This window comes from Salvelinus fontinalis, chromosome 23 (genome assembly GCF_029448725.1).
Source record: "Salvelinus fontinalis isolate EN_2023a chromosome 23, ASM2944872v1, whole genome shotgun sequence".
Taxonomy (NCBI): Eukaryota; Metazoa; Chordata; class Actinopteri; order Salmoniformes; family Salmonidae; genus Salvelinus; species Salvelinus fontinalis.
In genome coordinates, this window is record NC_074687.1 from 47,635,145 (window position 1) to 47,659,013 (window position 23,869).

At 41.2% G+C, this 23,869-nt stretch overlaps 2 protein-coding genes across 2 annotated transcripts; one reads left to right on the forward strand and one right to left on the reverse strand.

Moving 5' to 3' along the window:
* Window positions 1–9,169: 9,169 nt before the first annotated feature.
* On the reverse strand, window positions 9,170–15,063 carry LOC129821417 (zinc finger protein ZIC 2-like). Its single transcript, XM_055879055.1, has 5 exons — window positions 14,796–15,063; window positions 14,224–14,373; window positions 11,923–13,529; window positions 10,429–10,592; window positions 9,170–10,199 (listed from the first exon to the last, which is right to left on the reverse strand). Exons 3-5 carry the CDS (start codon window positions 12,899–12,901, stop codon window positions 10,002–10,004), a joined length of 1,341 nt encoding a protein of 446 aa, XP_055735030.1. The 5' UTR covers window positions 12,902–13,529; window positions 14,224–14,373; window positions 14,796–15,063; the 3' UTR covers window positions 9,170–10,001.
* A 2,996-nt stretch (window positions 15,064–18,059) lies between these two features.
* LOC129821416 (zinc finger protein ZIC 5-like) lies at window positions 18,060–23,449 on the forward strand. Its single transcript, XM_055879054.1, has 2 exons — window positions 18,060–19,296; window positions 21,008–23,449. The coding sequence occupies exons 1-2, from the start codon at window positions 18,237–18,239 to the stop codon at window positions 21,445–21,447; spliced, it is 1,500 nt and encodes a 499-aa protein (XP_055735029.1). The 5' UTR covers window positions 18,060–18,236; the 3' UTR covers window positions 21,448–23,449.
* Window positions 23,450–23,869: the final 420 nt, after the last annotated feature.

Genomic DNA, 23,869 nt, shown 5'->3' on the forward strand with positions numbered 1-23,869 from the left:
GCCATGATGTCAAGCAGAGGCACTGAGTTTGAAGGTAGGCCTTGAAATACATCCACAGGTACACCTCCAATTGACTCGTATGATGTCAATTAGCCTATCAGAAGCTTCTAAAGCCATGACATCATTTTCTGGAATTTTCCAAGCTGATAAAAGGCACAGTCAACTTAGTGTATGTAAAGTTCTGATCCACTGGAATGGTGATGCAGTGAATTGGAGTGGGTCTAGGGTTTCTGGGAGGATGGTGTTGATGTGAGCCATGACCAGCCATTCAAAGCACTTCATGGCTACTGATGTGAGTGCTATGGGCCGGTAATCATTTAGGCAGGTTACATATGCTTCCTTGGGCACAGCGACTATGGTGGTCTGCTTGGAACATGTAGGTATTACAGACTCGGTCAGGGAGAGGTTAAAAATGTCAGTAAAGACACTTGCCAGTTGGTTCATGCATGCTTTGAGTACACGTCCTGGTAATCCGTCTGGCCCCGCGGTTTTGTGAATGTTGACCTATTTAAAGGTCTTGCTCACATCGGCTACTGAGAGCGTGATCACACAGTCGTCCGGAACGGCTGGTGCTCTCATGCATATTTCAGTGTTGCTTGTCTCGAAGCAAGCATAAAAGGCATTTAACTCGTCTGGTAGTCTAACGTCACTGGGCAGCTCGCGGCTGGGTGCCCCTTGCCAATATAAACATGCCAATGTTTCCCATGCCAATAAAGCCCTTAAATAGAAATTGAATTGAGAGAGACCAGACAAGCATTTGTGTATTGTACATATGGTGTCAGGGTACCCTTAATCATGGTAATACAATAAATTGCCCATAGTCAATCACAACAGCTCATGGCAACTGATCCCATTGAAAATAGCATTCTAACTGCAATTATAAACCACGTGGTTCGAACCCTGAATGCTGATTGACTGAAAGCTGTGATATATCAGACTGTATACCACGGGTATGACAAAACAATTATTTTTACTGCTCTGATTACATTGGTTACCAGTTTATAATAGCAAAATGGCACCTCTGGGGTTTGTGGTATATGACCAACATACCACGGTTCAGGGCTGTGTCCAGGCTCTCCACGTTGAGTCGTACGTAAGAACAATCGATATACCCCACCCCCTTGGGCATTATTGCAATTGCCTTTGAACGGGTATGGTAGTAGGTGCCAGGCGCACCGGTTTGTGTCAAGAACTGCAACTCTGCTGGGTTTTTCATACTCAACAGTTTCCTGTGTCTATCAAGAATGGTCCACCTCCCAAATGACATCCAGCCAACTTGACCCCAACTGGCCCAAGCATTGGGGTCAATATGGGCCAGCATCCCTGTGGAACATTTTCGACACCTATATAGAGTCCATGCCCTGGTGAATTGAGGTTGTTCTGAGGCCAAAGGGGGGGGGGACTTAATATTAGGAAGGTGTTAATAAACTTAAAATAAAAGTTAATCAAATGAACTGTGTTCAAATTAATAAATTATTCAACACTGTAAAATGTATTCCAGCAATGAAATGCCATAATTGCCTTTGTGCCCATCAAACAATGTAGGTCTACTGCTGATTATATTAAGTGGAAATTGACTCCTGACACATGTGTCAAGAAGCTATCTCTCTCCATATTACATGCTGAATGTGTCATGGTAATCCGTGAAGTGTAAGGGAATTATAAAGGTAGGCCATATCATTACTGTCATTACCCGAGTACAAATCAAATCAGGCGCCCTCCAGGTTTTGGACCTTGTTCTTTTGATAGTGTTGAATGCAGTTAGGCCTTCATTAATATTGATAGTACTCAAACCATTTTATTGTCCATTTCAAATGTGGATGTTTTACATCTAAGGTATGCTACTGTTTCATCTGCACAAGATTTCAAGGACACTTTACTAACAACCGATGGACAAGCTTGTTTTTTTATCACTTCCAAAACTACCTTGCACAAGATGTATGTAATATATAATCATGTGGACTATATGAAGTGTTTTTGTTCTCTCCATCTTACTGAGCATGAACACAGACGTGCATAAGATTAAAAAAACATATATTTTAAGAGGTGTTGCCTCGCAAAATAGCCTACCATGTGATGTCCTTGCTCACCTTGGAGACCTGTCCACCAATCGACAAGCAACCCAACCCCTGACGTTGACTTGAGGATGACTTGGATGATTGCCTTCTCTTCTGGTGCGCTGGCTCAGAAAACACACGGGCTATTCTGCACTTGCTAATAAACATGAAAAACTAAAATATTAAATACGTAATAATCATTACAGTATATTAACTCATTGTACGACTTCTGAATTGAGAACGATATTTCCTAACACCTCAATTTTGTAAATTATGCATTATTATGTGACAATTTATTTAACAATTCAATTAATTATTTTTGCATTTAAATGGGTGACAAAAACAGTATTGACGTTGATATATTTGACAACGTCACACATTTGAAAATGCCTCAAGCATCACATGTTTTTCTTTTTACCTTTATTTATACAGTTAAGATCAAATTCTTATTTACAATGAGCCTACACCTGCCAGTCCCCGACGACGCTGGGCCAATTTTGCGACGACGCTGGAATTCCCAAACCAGGCCGGTTGTGATACAGCCTGGATTCGAACCAGGGTGTCTGTAGTGATCCCTCTAGAACTGAGATATGCAGTGCCTTAGACCGCTGCGCCACTCGGGATCATATGATGCTGACCAAAAGCAAACATCCTGTCGTGCATGTATTTGGCTAACTGGTAAAAGACTATATTAGGCAAACTATGACTCATATAAGTGAGGGAAAAAAATATATTGCCTATACCTAGGAGGGAAAATACTGTGTTATAGCCTAGCAACAAGGCCTATTGTGGTGCTAGCATATAGGCCTATTCTACTAGGGTGTCGAAGGTGATCTGATGGCTGGGCATATACGGGTCTATTTACAATGTGGATTCAAAAGATGCTCGCTTTAAAAACAATTTCAACCATAGGAATACTTTTTTTTGTCAGTTATTAAATGTTGTATTCATACGGTTTGATATCTAAATGTTTCTATAAACGAATTGACATTCGAATTAAGAATAAAAGCGGAGATGAAGCCAATAATACCTTTGAGGCGTCCTAAAATAAATCCACATAATGGTGAAGAAAGCAAGATCTGATGTTTTTACATTAGTTTTACCCGAACAATTATAGTACCTGGGTTACCTAAATAGCCTACTTTAAAAAAGACACTGCCGATAACGAACAAATTGTCAAATGCAACAGGATTTACAGGTAAAACAGCCCAGGATATATCTTTATCACAAAACATAATGCCGTAAAATATGCCTACTTTTCCACATTGTTTGTTGTTATTATTAGAATCAACGCAAGGTTATAGGCATATGTACATTTTTGACAAAATGGTTAATGAACTTGAACAAGGTACTCCATTTGTTTTCTGTCGCACTGCTTAGCTTTGTCTTGGCCAGGTCGCATTTGTAAATGAGAACTTGTTCTCAACTGGCCTTTCTGGTTAAATAAAGGTTGAATATAATTACATTTAAAAAAAGGCCTGTGGGTATTTCGTTTGATCCACTAATCTCAGCATTCATTGTTGATGGTTATGCATATCTATGGGTTTATAAGTATATAGGCCTGAGTTCACAAACAAATAGGACATCTAATTCAATCCAAAAACCAACTGAATGTACGATTTTAGTAGGCTAGGACAATGCAAATACGGTTTAAAAATATGAATGTGCCTATTGAAATGTTGGTAGCTCCTGTGGATAGTGTGAAAATATGACTGACGTTTCTTTGGTTTGATGCCTGTCTAACAGTACACGCGTTACTCATGTAGCCTATTTGAGCTAAATGAAATGTAAATCAAATATATGTTTGCACAAGATATATTGAAGGGGAAAGAAATGTTGCGATGAGTGTGAGTTTCAGTGTGCGAGAGAGAGAAAGAGGGCGAGAGAGAGAAAGAGAGAGAGAAAGAGGGCGAGAGAGAGAAAGAGGGCGAGAGAGAGAGCGAGAGAGAGGCCATTGCATGTGTCCGGCTGAAAATACAATCGGTTAGAAAATTACGTCTGCAATTAATCGAATCTTTGTGTATGGTTTCAAATTTCCCGATAATTACCATTTCTTTACATTTTCTATGTCAATGGTAATTTGAGGCCTATGGAAAGTAGGCCAATTGAAATAGGAATGACTAAATCGTAGCATTGGACATGTGATAACAGTTTCCTTCAATATGATGAATACAATTATTTCGGTAAAAAAAAAAGCAGGTACTACTAAGTCTGTAAGTACCAAGGCTGTGATTAACAGCTAATTAAGTTCATTAGTGCTATGTAAAGCGATTCATTAAATGCTAATCTCTATAACACAATGAGCGTTTACTGAGCAATGTCCCAGAATACATTTTCATCATGAACCTAATGCCATTCCACAAAGTCATGTTGTGTGTGTTTTTACTTAAATTGGCATTCTGCTCCTCCCATCCTTCTTGACTGTACCTGGAGCAGAGGCATGAGCAAATGCATAAACCTATTACTTAAAGCGGTGATCCACTATATGGCTAGTCTCGCTAGCTTCGCCCTCATGTCGGTGCAAGCAAGCAGGCTAGGTAGTGCTAGGTATCAACAGCCAATCCTATAGGACCAAGAAACTATAGTGAGCTTCGATTGGTACATGACAAAAGTTCAGCTTTCTCCAACTTTGGTCCCGCCCGGTTCACGCTCCCTCGCCCATGCTTGCATCGTCCAATGGCCCCCAGCCCACTTCTCTTCCCTTCGTTGAAAATGAATGGGGTTCCGTTGTTTCATCGCGCCCAACATGCTAGATGGATTTCTGCCATTGCAACAAACACCCTCCTACCTCCTCCATGCACACACACACACACACACACACACACACACACACACACATACACACACACACACACACACACACACACACACACACACACACACACACACACACACACGCACGCACACACACACACACACACACACACACACACACACACACACACACACACACACACACACACACACACACACTCGCTCTCTCTCGCCCACCCACCCACCCTTTCTCTCTCTCTCTCTCTCTCTCTCACTCTCACTCTCTCTCTCTCTCTCTCTCTCACTCACTCACTCACTCACTCACTCACTCACTCACTCTTTCACTCACTCTCACACACGTATATATATATATATGTATATATATATATATACATTAATACACAACCTTCGTTTCAATCAATAGATTTATATCGACTTCAGCTGCTCTCAATGTTCTATCAATGGTGTATTTTCATTTTGAGAAATGGTGTTATATATATTTGTATATGTATACTTTATGTAAAGTCCTGAAGACGTTTACTCTAAACTCTGAATAAACTTGTTTATTGAATGTTGAAATCGTGTTAAAAATGCATCATTAGCCTATACACCTCATACGAATGACTGATTAGCCTAGAGCAAGGGCAAGTGACGCCAAAACGAAATCAAAACATGCACCGCTGCTCATCGACTCGGTACTGGTACCCCGTATATTTAGCCAAGTTATCGTTAATCGTTGTGTATTTATTTATCGTGTTATTATTTTTCCAATATTTATATATTTTTCTCTCTGCATTGTTTGGAGGGGCCCGTAAGTAGTCTAAGCATTTCACTGTTAGCATACACCTGTTGTTTACGAAGCACATGACAAATACAATTAGATTTTGATTGATTTGATTTTCTCTATCAATATCACCCTACAGTAATTATCTTTCAAGAAAAATAGTATCCTATTTTCTCCCAGCTCATCCTTCTCCAATGTGGATCAATATCAGAGCAGCATGCGCGGAGGAGGCAGCATCGACGCGCTGCGTGGGACTGAACTTTGACCTTTTCCCGCTCAGCACAGGTCATATCATCGTCTGAGAGAGGTCACAGCACCTGCTCGGCCAGTGAGAAATGCCGCACTTCCGTCCCACGCATGAACTGGCATTAGCAGGTACAGTAGCTACTCAAAATGTATCGATGAAATAGCTTTGGTAGTCATTTTTAAAAAAAAAAACACTGTATATTGAATCAGGACATTAGTTCACTCTATGGCCTATAGCAGGGGTATTCGACTCTTACCCTACGAGGTCCGGAGCCTGCTGGTGTTCTGTTCTAACTGATCATTAAATACACACAACTGGTGTCCCAGATCTAACTGGAACTGAGTTTGAGGGGACTATAGCAAGGCTATGTAAAGACATGTCGGAGACATCTGAACACCAAACTCTGTTAAAATAAACGAGTCAACTGAGCTGGAATGGGGTCTAGGACTAGGGAGGAACATTGTTGCACTGCCGAGGTATGTAAGCGAGCTATGCAAGCAGCCTTCATTATATGTCACAGAGCATTCTAGGTACATCTATGAAAGTATAGCCTGCACTCTTAGATGAAAAGGTTCTGGATAAAACCAAAAAGGTTCTATGCGAGCTTAACGTATGTCACCCCTTAAGGTTATATGCTGAGTGTCCAAAATATTTGACCCACCTTCCTAATACTGAGTTGCACCCCCTTTTGCCCTCAGGCCAGCCTCAATTCATAAGGTAATGGACTCTACAAGGTGTTGAAAGCTTCCACAGGGATGTTGGCCCATGTTGACGCCAATACTTCTCACAGTTGTGTCAAGTTGGCTGGATGTTCTCTGGGTGGTGGAACATTCGCGATACACACCGGAAACTATTGGGTGTGCAAACCCCAGCAGCGTTGTAGTTCTTGACACACTCAAACCAGTGCGCCTGGCACATACTACCATACCCTGTTCAAAGGCACTCAAATGTGTTGTCACAACATACACAATCCATGTCTCGATTATCTCAAGGCTTACAAATCATTCTTTAACCCGTATCCACTCATTCATCTACACTAATTTGAAGTGGATTTAACAAGTGACATCAATAAGGGATAACAGCTTTCACCTGGTCAGTCTGTCATGGAAAGAGCATGTGTTCCTAATGTTTTGTACACTCAGTGTATATAGACCCGAAATTGGTTCCATTTAGAACCCTATATGGAACCAATTTGGTTCAGTGAAGAAGAACCCCTGGGGTACTGATCAAAGAACCTTACAAAATGGTTCTATATAGAACATTTAGGGGTTCCATATATGAAGCAAGCAATAGAACCCTTTATGGATCTATCCAGAACATGTTTTTTCTAAGAGCGTGGTGAATTCACATCGTCTCAGAATGAGAAGCTGCCTCAGAAGCTCGCCAACTGCATCAATACGCACTCGGTTATTCTCATGACATGGCGTTAGATTTTTGTCTTGTGGCCAACCTCTTCTCTAAGGCGTCACTATATTTAATTTTGTACGGACAAAAGCCTGTATGCCAGTATGGTCATTGGTGGGTGGGCAAAAACATCATACATGAAGTGTAATAGCTAACATCTTTGGGCTATGATGAAGGAGTGCCAAATACTGACGAAAGACAGGACACAACACTCGAAATGCGCAATGTGAACGCGCTCAGATTTCCAACGACCCCACCTCGAGGCTGCAAGCCCACTGTTGAAAAGAACATGTTGCATCCGGCTCATTTTCTAAACTATATCCATGTATTGTGTAATAACATCAAACAATGTTGTTTTTTGTCAGTAGCGGGAAATATTTTGCGTTTTCTAGTCGACGGTGGTTTTATTGAACATGAAAACTATTTGAATATTTTTTGTTTCCAGGGGTACTTTGTATGTCTAAACATCACTTGCTTAGGTCTACACACCATGTATAAAAGGGATGCAATTTGGCAATGTGTTAAACCAGAGACGTATATTAATCGCAGTTTTGATCATCCGGGCCTTCCAGATATTCTGTAACCTAGAATCCCCTCTCTCTCTGTTTTATTTACAGATGCCACTCAAATCGTCTCAAATAGCTTAGGCAACCTGTGTTGCCGAAACAATACAAAATACTCACTATTCCAGAAGACAAGAGTCTCAGTCTGAGAAAGTATTCACAAGTGGTTGAAATAGATCAATACAATTGCATTAATTATAGGGCCACACATGCTCACCTCTAGCCTAACCGTGTCTCGGCATACAGAAGGCTCGAGCCCCGCTCAGGGCCGAGTCAAGTCCAAGTTCAAGGCTGCTCTGACAGCGCAACCCCCCTGTCTTCCCTCAAGTGCCCGGGATGGGGGAAGGGATTTTCGACTGTGTTTTCGGCAGTGCAGGGGTCTCTCTACCAAACATAAAGCCTGTGACAAAACGGTTAAAAGATACTGCCGTTTAATGAAACTCAAATTGAAATTGCCAGTCATTGCCAGGTGTTAAATAAATGTTAAATAAAGCATATATATTGAATTTGGATGCATAGGCGATTCTATATGGAGGAATTATAGGTTAGCCTGCATAACATGCGGGTTGGAGTAGCCTGATTTAGATAATCTTTCTACTTTCAAGTAGACATACATTTTAGTTGAGTTTACAATTTGGCCTAACATGCATAAATAAACCTCAGCCACAATGTTTGCTTTGTGACCAGCGAGATGGTTTGGTTCTGCCTAGTCTACGCGTTAATCTTGAAACCTTTAATTTAGCCCGCCATATTGAAAATGCAAGCCACATTAGCAGGAGTTGCAGACCATACAGGTTCATAAAAAAATCAATTACAGGTCGTGACTAATTCATAAGACCTGGTGCTATAGAGCTGACGGGTTTTTAAGAGGTAAACTCCAACATTTTGGAATGATCTGAGGGCATAAAGAAACAATATCCAAAGCAATGCTTGTTTCAACACTGGAAGCAGAATATCATTTACATAGTGCAGATAACCCATATCCTCATAGCATGCATGCTCTTTCTGACCTAATGTGGGGCTTAGCCTGCTTTGAAAACAGGTCTCATATGAAAAAGCTGATCTGAAATGACCCGCCAAAGAAACAGCTTCGGGCACCAGTAGAGTGCACTGTTAAAAATGTTTTTAAATCTTTTTTTTTAATGGTAATTTACTGTTAGTCACTTACCTTTAAGTTACAGTAAAAAAAAAAGGTAAACTATGTTACACTAAATTCCAAATACATTTTGGTTTAACAGTGCATTACTGTAAAATGTTCAGTTTTTTGCCAGTAATTAACCATTAAAAACCATAACCATAAAAACAGGATTTTTTTTGACAGTGTGCCTATTCTGGGTATGAAGACATCAAGAGAGGGAAATGTTTTTTAACACTTGCAACACCTTTTTATTATATTTGTATGCAGTAAAATTCTTATCACAATAATGAAGAAAACACCTCTTTAACTTTGAACAAAAGCACATAACAAAACAACTGCCCCTGTTTAGCTCATAATTGTACATATTTATAGTAAAGAAACATTCTTTATAAATATTGTTTAATTTTGTAGTAAATACCATAATTTAATTACAAACGGATAAATATGGCAGTAGATATTTACAAAAGGAAGGATGTAGTAACAGAAAATCCAACGGCACAACGTCTATTCTTCCAGATAGCATTTCACGATGAAAAACTTGCAAAGCACAAAACATCACAAGTTAAGCCCAGCAAAACAAAAATATAAGCCAACATTCACAAGCAAAATATGGTGGACTGTTTGAGTTAAGTGTTAACTTTGGCACTCCTTCCAGTTTATAGATGTTTAGTATAGTTACAATCAATTTGCCTTAGGATCACAATATTTAACATCATAATACAACTTTTATCGTAATATGTGCACTAAAAGTCCAGTTAGAGAATTAGCTACCATTGAAGGAACATCTATACACCTAAGAACGACAAAAATCTATCACAAACAATGGGAAAGAGGGAGTGTAATAATTATTTACAAATATATTGAATGCTCCTTGAACATATTACATATTTTCTTCCGTTGGTAAGTGAGTGCTCTTCCCTGGTGGTTTTAAATCTACATATATGCTTTTGAAGCGTTCATAGTATTCATGCTCTCCTCGGTGCACGAGTTCTCGAATGTCCTGCGCTGGTTGGGGTTCTGAGCAATGGTCCTGTACTCGCTGTTCGGTTCAGTCCTAAACATACCATTCACTGAAATTAGACGATATGCTGCTGTGGCCGTTGTTGTTATTGTGGACTGCGGACGCGGGTGAAAGATTGTTGTTGCTATGGGTCTCGGTGGTGGGGGAGATTAAGCCGGGCGGTGTGGATGACTCGTAACCAGAACTGGCTGCAGGCGATGAGTCGGACGCTGGAGGGGCCGCTTCGTGGACCTGAAAAAAGTGCAGGTACTATTTGTATATGATATCATGATGGGAAATTGTGAAGTATGATTTCAAAGTGCTTCAGGAATGATGGGGAACGTAATTGTGTAGGCCTTAAATAACAGAGGAAAACCAAATCCCCGACAAAACATGTCCTAAGCACGCACAACACAGACGTAAACAAGCCTTAGGCTACGTGTTAATATCAGCTGGAAAGTGAAAGACAAAGTCCATTTACCTTCATGTGTTTTCGTAGAGAGCTGGGATGTGTGTAGGACTTGTCACACATTTTGCAAAGATATGGTTTGTCAGACGTGTGGACATGCATGTGCTTCTTTCGGTCACTGCTGTTGGCAAACCGCCTGTCACAGCCTTCAAACTCACACTGGAATGGTTTCTCTCCTGCATAAAAATAGGGATAAAACAGACACGTCAGATGCAGTTCCTCAGCAAAAGCCTACAAAACGACTATGCCTTAGGCCTAATACTATACGAGTTGCGTTCAATACCATGGCCATTCAACCACGAGTAGCGGGTTAAGTCATATAGCTAGCTATTCGTCATAGTTAGTGGCACCTATTCGGTTAAATCTCAGTTGTATCACCAACCTAATTTAAAGGGGGTTAACTTCATTTGTGGGACCGGACGTTTTGTATTTTATGCAGGAAATTGTGGGTTTTAAGAAATAGTAAAACATTTAGGCCTATGGCTATTTGTCTTGAATCACAGCAATTGAATGTAAGTAGTATGTAAAATTACTTAAGAATATTTATTTAATATCCTACCTCAAAAATGAAATGCGAAATTGCTTAAGTAGGCTCCAGAATGACTTAAATGTATATAATCAAAACGCAAACATCCCACGTGGGGCAATAGCTTCTGGTGCAGAGGGCGCGCCACTTGATTGGAAACAATAACGAATTAGCACCTGACCAATTCCATAGCTGCATCCCCCCCAGAAAATAGTAAAAATGTGAAAGGCTGGCAATGGCCCGTCTAGCACCTAGTATCAATGGATTGCGTGAGAAAAAGAAAAGGGCCATGACACGCATTCACACTCGCATGCGCCTGAAGAGTAAGCACACCAAACGGTCTCCTAAAACCAAAAAGCCAAACATTTCTCAGTGGACAAAATCAAATAACAACATCGATTTTCTGAAAAAGAGGCGAGGCATTCCGAATAGAATCCTAAAAGCTCAGTCTTGCATAAACATTAAACCGGTTGATGAGATGTATGCTACTATAGCCTATTCCGCGCAAGCAATGCACTGCGAGCCAGATTAACCTCGCCTTTTGACCCATTTTAAAGTTGACGAACCACAAAACCTCAAAAGCATATTACATAATTTTGCAAATTGCTGCGAGACATTTCATTTCTTCAAAACTGTGTAAACGCTAATTGTTTCCAGACTCGCCAGCTATGTGATTAGGGTACTTACTATTGGATAATGGAATTCACACTTTAGGCTATAGAGAATTTAAAAAATGTTGATCTAAATCTACCTCGACCATAGATGTGAATGTCTACTTTGGCAGTCTACAAATACCCCTATTGATCGAATATCGACTGGGGTATTTTGGCGACGAGAAAAGGCGCTTTTTGCAAGCTATAGGCTACAATTGGCTATGATGAAATGAAGCATGGCGCATTGGCACGGTGAATTCTAAAATGTGCAGTTTTGCGAAACGAATAAATGCGAGAGGTAAAATGCTATAAATATCGTATAATTACCTGTATGTGTACGCTTGTGAATCTTCAAATTTTCCGACCTTGCGAAGACCTTGCCACATCCAGGGAAGGGGCAAGGGAAGGGTTTCTCACCAGTGTGGACCCGAATGTGATTCACCAGTTTGTATTTCGCCTTAAACGGTTTGCTCTCGCGGGGGCACTCTTCCCAAAAGCAAATGTGGTTGCTCTGCTCCGGTCCCCCGACGTGCTCCACGGAGACGTGCGTGACCAGCTCGTGCATGGTGCTGAAAGTTTTGTTGCAACTCTTCTTGGGGTTGCTCAGCTGCTCTGGGTCGATCCATTTACAGATGAGCTCCTGTTTGATGCACTGTTGCCGCATGTAGCGAAAGAAGGCACCTGGGTGGTGTTGGTGGTGGGCTCCCATGTTCATCCCCATGTTCATATTCATGCTGCTGTATTGGTTATGGAGCTGGGCGGCCGAGTAAGGGTCGGTCCTTGGGCTGGATACCTGGTGGTACTGGTCGGAGCGCCCAAAAACCTCGCCCGGTAGTCCAAGACGCATTTGCCCATTGAGCACATTCGGGGATCCGTGGGACCCATGCTGGTCGTGGATCCCGGGGAACAGAATGTGGCCTTGGCTGTCTGTGTGGGTATGATGAAGAGACCCCGCCGCGGGGCCGAAAATAGCGTGTTGGCTGCTCGCCGGAGATGATTCTCCGAAGCCTCGGCTGCGAAAGAGAAAGTCCCTGGTGGAGTTGAACGGGGAACTCGCGTACGAGGTGACATGGGCTGCGTGAGCCCCCAACGCCACTGCGGGGTAGCCGGGCGCTTGAGAGGTGAAGGCAGAGCTCTGTCCCGGAGAAAGATCATGGTTCAGTTTAAACGCACCCATGTGTGCCGAGTCGACGAAGCTATTCTGTGCTAAACTCAAGTCTCTCTCCTGCATCTCGCTCGCCGTGTGATGCCTGGCAAACGTGCCAACTCCCAGTCCGGGGAACTGGTGACCTGCGTCCAGTAACATGGTCTCTCAAAGCGAATTTCGTTCGAATCAGCTTGTGTGTATAACAAAAAAAAGTCGAAAAAATACAATTCAATTGTCTATTCGGTTATGTAAATGACAACTTCCATGCGTGGAAACACCATATCAGGCGAAGCTCAAAGCGATGATCCACTCATAGGAAGAAAAAAAACCTATACAGCTTGTCTTACCGAACACGTCTATATTCACTGGTAGTTAACTTTTAACAACAACCCAAAAATCCCCATCAAACGAAGTAAAGAGATTCCTTTGCGTTTTTCCTCTGGAAACTGTGGACGTTGATTGCTTTTAAACACACACGAAGAATTGAATAATTATCTTAATATCTGTCCTAGCACGAAGAGAGAGCGGGGTTTGGCAGCATCTCGGATTGTTGTTCCGATTTGTCTGTTTATTTCTTTCGCTTGCCTGTGTTTATTGCGGAGGGTCCCTCTTTCTCCGTGGACTGGCACTAACTCCTCTTACGCCCCCTTTAACTGAAGCCCGGCCATTCATTCCACGCAGTCTCATTGGCCACTGCGTCTCATCAATCCCAGGTGCCCCTCCAATAGCAGGTATCGCTTTAGCGACTAATAGCTGATCGCCATTTTCCACTAATAATTGCCGCCTACTTTTTAGGAGAGGCATTTAGGGGGAAGAGAGAGAGGGAGGGAGAGAGAGAAAATAGTATCGGACATGATGCCTTAAAACCTTAATTTTATAGGTTGATGTATAACGGGTGGATTGACAATACGACATTGCACGTTGTGTGATAATGGTGTTTAAAAACCTGAGCTATAGAGTTAAAGAAATAACTGTAAGTGAACGAGCGAATGGGGTTTTGGGGTAGAAGGTGGGGTCTGCACATTTCATTAATATTAAACAGCAATAGTGAATTCAACATTAGACAGGCGGATTTCATTAGAAACGAGAGTCAATCATTTAGCCAAACCACTATTTTATATTTTGACCGTGTTTCTCTTACAAATAAATACAGTATTTATATGTGCGAAATATCGCACGTTTATGGGTAAATGCATATCACAAGCTCTGCTATAGAAAGGTGGGAATATACAGCAGAGACAGAAGCATATAGTGTAGCATATCAGAACACAACATACCATTTCATGAAATAAAACTGATTATACTGCAGACTCTAGAGCACTCCCTTAAAATTGTTGCTGATCATTTACCCCTATAAAGAAAACGGTGTACGTTCATAGCCTCTGCACCTACAGCCATCAGTGAGCTAGACTCATGTAGCCTATATCCTACGTAAATGTGTTCAAGTATTACACCACCACGCACCCGAGGTTTACATTTACCTTATTTTCATAGAGAGGTGGGTCGGTGGTTTGTCCATTTTGCTTAGATATCTTGCACAGTTTGTCAGTCTTGCCTTAGCCGCAAAATATGACTATTGTTTATTTTCGCTGCAATCAACCGCACGAGCGAATGTTTGAACGTTTTCTCTCCTGCAAAAGCAAAAAAAAACGAGATGCATTAGATGAGTTTAACTATAGATAGCCCTAATGCAAAACATATTGCATAGGCCTACACACATCATTTCGGATTAGTCATAATTTGGTGAACATTACCACTACACGTGGGTGACTTTGGTGACAACAGAGCTTCATTTTCCAACGCAATGGGCTAATAAAGAAAATAGATCTCTATATAACAAATAGCCTAGACCCAAAAGCCTAATGGTCTTCAATTGCCATAGCCTACCATCAAGTCACACTCAATCAGGACAAGAAACGTCGCCGGCTGATCCTGTCTGCACATGTCTTTGCGTCCAAAGCGCGTACTGTATGGATTGCGTTCAAAATCAACCGGATCCAACAACAGCTGCGCATTGAAATGTACTCACTAAAGTGAAAGGAAGTTTACTTACATTTCCATTGAATTCAAGTCCCACAAATCCTCCTGCTCCAAGACACATCACATTTTCTCTTGTCCCTCTCGGCTCCCAAACACTCTAAAAAAGCGGTCAATAATGGGACCGGGAGTAGGACGTCTGAAAACTTTGGGAATCCTGTCCTTCTCTCAGCCCAAAAGCGGGGGCAGCCGGAGCGTTCTCTGCCATTCTTCCAATTTCTCTCCGCACCGCGGGACACGCAGGAGCTGATCCAAGTTCAAAGTCACGTATGCCGACCTCTCTAAAGAACTTCTTTATTTCGGTGGAAAACCCCTTCCCTGTCACTTGATAGGATAAAAAAATTAAAATAAATTAGAGAGAAAGAACTCAATCGGACCAGAGGAGCATATCTGTGGGTTCTTATTTCCCTCAAACTCAGGAGAAAGGGGGCTTCTGAAAATCCCCAAAGACCAGTATTTCAACAGATTACCCAGAGACAGAAAATAGAGGAGACAGAAAGTCTTGAAAAGGGTTAGAAGTATAAAATACATTATAAAAAATGTATAGAAATTAATATATTGATACGAACACACCTTTGATTATGCCTATTTTTGGGTTTACAGAGAAAACAACTCCCACATAAATTCTAACCAAATATTCACGATATTGCTTATGATCTGAATATGTCCGACAACAAGGCTAGTAAATAAAACCATGTGTTTTATGCCTTAATGGCGCAGCGCCTAACGCAAAGGTGAAGGAAACGGGGCGTATTTCACTAGTTCATATTTGACAATATCAATATGTTGACGCATTGGAAGGTTACGTGTGTGGTTTCCGTGACCTTGTGTGATTCATGGATGTTTGACCTATGACCCGTTAAGACCACATATGCTGCACTTTTGACTTCTTCTGTAAAATAAACCTTTTTTTATAACAAAGCGCCCTTTTGTTTAAAAACTTTTAAAGATGTCGCTCGCTTCTTTCAGCTGGGCGTCTGAAGTAAGTAGCCTTACGGACTTTAAAGGAGCGTTCTAACTCATCAGAAACAGATCATTGAACGGATATTCTATCATACTTTTTTTGCTTAGGCTACTTAAAAAAAAACATCTAGCCATAATAACCATGGACCCTTCTTTTTACTGATATGTTTTGTAAAATAATACATTCATTCGCTTTTATTTTACCCTAGAGATCCCATTGAGATTGGAATCGTATTATCGAGTGATCCACTTGTTCGTAGAGGATAACAACATACTGTATTGTATGTATGTATCCCAAGGTGGTCGATAAATAGACATTTCTATAAATATACATTTCAAAGTTGGCAGCCTATACACCTGTTATTTTTATGTGTAACTTATCTATTCATTTGGTTTCTAAAAATGTATAGGGAGGTGTGCTTCTTTTTTAGTTGAGTTATGCATGGTGGCTTTTTATATTCTAAAAGTAAGACAAAAGATACTTTATGACACTTTGAAGCACGTATAGTCGACCTACAAATGGTAATTATTAGTTTATACCACAGGTGCATGCATACCTATTCCCTTTTAACCATATACGCCAAAGTTCTGATAGAGTCAATATCACGAATCATTTTACGCACTACTATTTATGTTGTTGAGCATCGTCCATGGACATTTTAAAAGCATTTTAGAGATTATTTTCCCTCTTGAAACCTGATAGATTGCTCCAATTGATTCGATTTTTTTTTTTTTATCTATGAGTGCAACTGTTGATTTTCAAGTCATTGGAAAGTAAAAAATTATACATGTCAAGAGTGACTATTGGATAATAATAATTTTACAGATTTCATTTAAATATGTTAATGTTGGAAACTTTTGGGTCAAACAAATGAATCCGAAGAAAAGGTAACATAAAAGTGAAGCCATCCTCAGATTGACAACTTTCCTCTTGCTTCATTCATGGCTAAAGTCATTAAAAGTGAACCTAAGTATTTTGAGAGGATCAGTGGCAATTTGTGGAGAAACTATTTACACAACTCAACTCCCTCCGTGCGAAGGGGCAATGCTGAAACCTTAGATTTCGAAAGTAAATGTGTTAAATAAATTGATAGGTCTTAAAATATAATGCCGTTTACCTCATCTCATCAATGAGTTTGAATACAATGTATACGCAATTTGTTCATCAAATGTTTTCGAAAGACTAAAAGATGGACATTCATTTTTATATGCAACATGTTCTAACTTGTGAAATGTGGCACTCTGCACACACCGTAGCCTACATTAAATGAATTCATTGGCACCCATTTCAATAATGCAATTCACACATCAACCATTTTCTCTGGCAAACACTTGTCTTGTATTGATAAAACATATGCCATTCTTTCTACAGTATGTGTTTGTAGGCTATATCTAAGCTACGTGTATATCTCCATATATTAGCACAAAATAAAAGCCAAATATTCCCGACTATGCTTTATGCACGGATTGTTGAACAGTATTAAACAATAGCCAGTTGTACTCCTTGACACTTGCACAACTTCTGCATTTTTGTATTAGGCTACTGGTGTATGAGGTTGCAATAGCCTAACTCAATAAATCAGAAACATAACATGGACAGACGTCAACTGCATGGTGGGCCTGCATGTCACACACATCAAGTGGACATTTTTATAGCCTATTTATTTTAAAGAGGAAATGTGCTATGATGGTACGCTTTATTAAATATGATTGTATGCAAATAAAAACATGCATCTTGTACACTACATAAATAAATACAAATACTAGACACTGAATTTGAATCACTACTTTGAAGTGTTGTGGACAATGCGCAATTTCAAGCTTCCCCTATGGGCGTTAGTCTCGAGTACAAAATAAGTTGTTTCAGACCATGGCTTTAAATCTTTTTGATTGGCTAATTATCTCCATTATTATTTATTTGTATTAATTTAATTTGACCTGAATAAAAGTCCATGTACTTGAGTTATAGTGAAAAAAAATGTGTTTTCTACTTTGGGGTTACGCCAATCACTGGAAAAGAAAACGAAGAGATGAACGTCTGTATAGCCTACTGTATCCGTCCTACATTGTATCCACATGCGCCAGCCCCCAGTAAACACCGAGGGCATAAACATATTTACTGGTAACTTCGTGAGTAGGCCTACACCATTTTGGAGTCAACAGCGATAAAGAGAGCGAGGGGGCGGAACCCCGCTGAGCCCCTGCGCTGAACGACAGCCAATCGCTTCGTTCTCTTAACTGCCAGTCACCTAAATCCGTCCAATACCCGCAGTGCCATTTCTAAACTGTATTCCCTACTGCGTCCTCCAACTGTTGTATGTTCTGCCAATCGCTTGAGGACATAGTGGGAAAAGGAACAAGCAGAGTTAGAGGCAGGACAAAATAAGTTATATAGACCGCTTATATACATATATTTTAATGTTTTAGAAAATCGCGGTGGTGGGGGGAGAAACAATAGTGGTGAGAGTGGATGGACTTGACAGTGTAGTTAGTAATGGAGTCCCCTTTGAGCAAGAGGAATCCGGCGATAAGATTAGCGGATTTGGCAGCGACTCAACCTCTTCCTCATCAGAATATGACAGGCTTCCCGGGGCTAGGGGTGCATCACCCGCACTCCCACCATGCTCACCACCACCCTGGAGAGATGGGCAACGACCCCGGAGTGGCACTCACTCCATTTGGACCCGAGCACATGGCACAGACAAATGCTCTCAAACTTAGCCCCTCTCAGCACATTCAGAGCTATCCTGAAGCCCAGACCATCGCAGTGGCAGCAGCATCCTTCACTTCTACTCAGACCACAGTTGGTTACCCCGTGGCTCCTCACCCAGGCTACTCTAACAGCAGGGACTACATCCTCAGGAGAGAACTCTCAGCCTCGGCTATGCATGCACTTGGCGACCAGCATAGTTCAGCCTCCTCCCCTCATCACCATGGCATGTTCATCTCCCCAACAGGTGCTTATGGGCACGCCGAGACTTGTGCCCTTCCACTTTTCTCTGGACTCCACGACCAGGCAGCACCAGGTGCCCACCATCACCATCACCATGCCCTCAACGGGCAGATGCGTTTGGGTCTACCGGGGGACATCTACGGCAGGCCAGAGCACTTCGTCCACAGGCCCGAGCACTATGGATCCTCTTCTATCCACAGCTACAACTCCATGAACCTCAATGTGAACATCGCTTCTGCTCCTCACGGAGCCGCGGGGGCGTTTTTGAGATACATGAGGCAGCCCATCAAGCAAGAGTTAATCTGCAAATGGATTGATCAAGAGCAAACTTCAAAGAAGCCCTGCTCCAAAACGTACAGCACCATGCACGAGCTGGTCAACCATGTTACGGTGGAGCACGTCGGGGGACCGGAGCAGAGCAGTCACGTCTGCTTCTGGGAGGAATGTCCACGCGAGGGGAAAGCTTTTAAGGCGAAGTACAAACTAATAAACCACATCCGAGTTCACACGGGAGAGAAACCCTTCCCTTGTCCTTTCCCCGGCTGTGGAAAAGTGTTCGCTCGCTCTGAGAATCTAAAGATTCATAAAAGGACACACACAGGTCAGTGAAAGTGCGCCCGGATTATTTTAGAGCTGCATCAAAAAACAGAAATAGATATCTTTAATCGTAGTAGCCTAAAAGCTTTGACACTGTTAAAAGAAACTGTTCGTTGTAGACAACAAATGTGTATTGTGAAAAGTTTTCATTTTAACTGCTGGCGGGCATCTAGTGACCATGCGTAAAAGTAACGGGAACGATATTTAATCGAATACAACTAACTATTCATACAGTCGAGCCAAGGCATCGCCTGATTTGATGTACAGTTTCTGAAACATACGCTTGTTTGACATTAAATCTCGACGTGGGTGGTCATGCCATATGGTTTGTGAAACTTGCTTACGCATTTCCAAGTGAGTGAATTCCAGGTGTAGTCCGTAGAAGACGTTTACGCCTTTATGGCTCATGTTACTGCTATGTTGATTTATCGAATCGTCCCAGCAGAAACAACCATCAGTTCAATCTCTATGTACTGATTTTATACGTTACTATATCGAGCTCCGGGTGAAAATTAAACCATATATTTTTGGTTGATGTTATAACAGTTTTAGACTGTGTTATAGGCTGATGATAACCACATCGAAACTTGACTCACAATAATTTCACGCTGAAGATAAACAACAAAGCGAAAACGGGCCACTGGGGCTTGCTTTGCTTCCAAATTGATATACAGTAGCCTAGAAATTGCCATTAAAGGCCATCAACAGCAATGGCGTTAATGCAAGACAGTCTAAACACTTGTAGTGTGATGCAATACAGTATGCAGTGCCGTGCGTGCTATGTTACCGAATAGCCTGCAAAGCAGACCAACTTTCCAACTTATAACTCACACGACTACTTATTCAAGATGAAGCCGGTGTGTCATTAAGGGCCGGCCTGTTTGGAAAGCAAATGGCTCCCAAGACTGGTGTGTGCCCAGAGGGAAGGGGCTGCTCCAACACACCATGCCAATGCTTTGAAAGCATGAGATCTTGATAGCCTGGTGTATGTTTTTATATTTTTGAATTGTCCATTTTACAATCATAAAATCATTTGACAATACAAGCATTACAACATATAGGATGATCTTTCTTACAAAAAAAATACATAAATATAGGCCTACCAATGCACTTGTTTCCTCATTACTGTATATAGGCTACACATTTCCCCCATGCGTTCACGCAGAATAGCCCACGGGCCACCCTATGTTTCGTGTAAGTGAGTCAGTCAGGAACATGCCTAGTACATGTGGGAGAGGAGTGGCGGCGGGTGTAGATGTATAATAGATATGGTATGTCGGACAGGAAGCCCTTGCGGCAGAATAGGCTGCCACACCGACCATTTATGGAGTAATTAGTGCCGGAAGTGGTATGTTACCAGGCAGTTAAGCGATGGATTCAATTATAGTCCTAGTTTGGGTAGAGCATGTTGAATAAGTGGAAAAATCCATAATAGTTGGTATAGGCCAAATGAAAAGGAATTGACATTGCTGTTTGCTGGTAATATATTGTATGCTATGGATTTGATGTCATACAAATGGTTAATGGTCCAAAACATTTGGTAACTTTATTATTCCCCTTGGACTTTGACAAAATGTTTTTTATAAAGGCCAATATAAAATGTCTTCATTGTGTTTTTGAAACACAAAGTGCACATTATGTTATGGTACATGCACCCTTTCCAGAGAGTTATTGGATATGAGTAGCCTAATGATACATGTCTCCATCTCTTCCAGGGGAGAAGCCTTTCAAGTGCGAGTTTGACGGCTGCGACAGGAAATTCGCCAACAGCAGTGACCGGAAGAAGCACTCCCACGTCCACACGAGTGACAAGCCTTACTACTGCAAAGTCCGAGGCTGTGACAAGTCCTACACGCACCCCAGCTCGTTGCGGAAGCACATGAAAGTCCATTGCAAGTCGCCTCCGCCCCCTTCCGCCAACGCTTCGTACCATTCCTCTACAAACCTTCTCAGCGTGCCCCTTTCGCCCGCCTCCGAACCGCACAGGAACCGGTCAGCAAATCTCTCGCCTCAGGTTACCAACCTTAATGAGTGGTACGTGTGCCAGGGGAGCGGGGGACCCAACCATCTCCACACCCCATCCAGCAATGTTCCAACGACGGACTCGGAAGAGGAGGACACTTTCAGAAATTCAGACCCAAGGACAATGCTCTAATGTTTACAAACAGAAGAAAAATAATTCCCCAAATTGTCTCTCAAATGTGTATATGTGTAGTAGCCTAACGCTTCGAACACATCGACAGTGTTATTGCTTAAAATAAGACGCAGCATCATCTGGATACGTATGCAACAACAGTTCAACAATCACCTTCTGCTACCATTACTGTCAAGCTGTAAACGCATACAGTTTGACCCATACGTTCGACAAATCCCCGTATGCACCACACCGAACGCACTGCAACTGCCTCTGCGACGCGATGCTTAAGGCAAACGCAGCGTTTCATTGGAAATGAATGTAACTCTGTTGTACCAAAATGCAATGACACTGTCAGTGTGATCGAAGCGTAAGACCTAATAAGTGCACGAGGACTGTACTGGCTGTAAGCATATCAATTGGACTTTGTGAAGCAAGAAATAAGCGCTGCGGATGTCAGATGATGAATAACAACAACTGCCTTTAAAACGTGCCCTCTTTGTTTCCTTTCTAAAGAGCTGAATGTATCAACATATCAACAAGTCTCAACATAGAGAAGCTACAATCACCAGTATTATTTGAGAAATGGAAATAATATATTAAGAGGACCAAGAGAAGCCTGAATGTAGGCTACTGGAAACATAAATACAATGTCATTCGTAAGGATAAAAGCCTTTGGACAAACACCCACATAGCCTACATACGCGGGATACATTTACATGCATGCATCTTTTAACATGATTAAGTCACACGTGCTTAGTTATGCTTACATTGACATTGTCCATATGGTCGCAAACCCTTGAAGTGTAACATGTCTTCTTCGTCAAATGTCTAATCTCAGACAGAAGGGAGAAAACAGACGTCGTGGCTCACGCAAACTACACGAGCCTTGAACACTAAACATCCCGAAATGGTGTAGGTGCATTTCCTTTATCTTCTGAATACCTCACAGTAGACGCGAGAACTAATGTAAACATCCATTTGAATTCCGAACACCTGCAGAGAGCGAGAGACATGTCGCACACACATGACCCAATTAAGTCATAAATAGGAATCAAAATAATAATGGCTAGCAGCTAAGTGTCTTAAAGGGTTCATACGTAGTTTTGATATTAATACAATGACTAAGTTAGGATATCTATTTTTTGTCCTAGGCTATTTAAGAAGTATTTAAGACTATATTTGATGCAAAAAAAATAATTACACCAGTGTTTTTCACTCGTTAAAGAGTAGCCTACGAATAAGTCCTTCGAGACCATAAATATGTACACTGACAGATTTTGTCCCTAACGGTCAGATTTGTATATAATTGTGTTAATGCTCGTGATTGTTGTTCTTAGTCTTAATTACGAAGAATGTTGTTTTGTACATTGTAATTTATTTGCTGGTATTAATGTTGTACTGGATTTACAGAGACACCAAAGAATAATAATATACATTTTGGTGAATAAGTAGTAGCTTACTGATGCTTTTGATCTTGTTCTGTAAAAGAAATTATTATTCTTTACTTGAATATAGGCAGTGTAAAGCATTATTCTTTACTTGAATATAGGCAGTGTAAAGTATTATTCTTTACTTGAATATAGGCAGTGTAAAGTATTATTCTTTACTTGAATATAGGCAGTGTAAAGCATTATTCTTTACTTGAATATAGGCAGTGTAAAGTATTATTCTTTACTTGAATATAGGCAGTGTAAAGTATTATTCTTTACTTGAATATAGGCAGTGTAAAGTATTATTCTTTACTTGAATATAGGCAGTGTAAAGCATTATTCTTTACTTGAATATAGGCAGTGTAAAGTATTATTCTTTACTTGAATATAGGCAGTGTAATGTGAAACGTCCCTCTCGCATGCCTTTTGCAGTGACTGTGTTTTTCTCTATGAGGTGCGTGGTGCCGTTGGTTATGTTGGATAAAAAGTGTTGATGAAACAGCTATGATTGTGCAGACCCTTGATGTTCGTGACCCAATTCACAGTATAAATTCAAGCTAAAGCTGAATAAACACACAGGGCCGAGTTAATAGGTGTTTTTTTTTGGTTTACATAACTTTATTGTTTCTTCGTGGGATTCAGGAGGCCTGCCAGTGCCGGATGACATTCCTTAAACAAGAAGATGTGTAATGTACTTGTTTACATGCAGTAAATGCAACTGCTGGTAAAATCTGTTGTTTTTATTTTTTTTATTTAACCTTTATTTAACTAGGCAAGTCAGGTAAGAACACATTTTTATTTACAATGTCGGTTAAGGAACCGAGGGTTCACTGCCTTGGTCAGGGGCAGAACGACAGATTTTTACCTTGTCAGCCCGGGGATTCGATTTAGCAACCTTTCGGTTACTGGCCCAATGCTCTAACCACTAGGCTACCTGTCGCCCCTTGTATAGCTGGATTCACGTTATTGCAGCCCACAGAAGATCGAAGTAACTTGGGCTACAAACACAT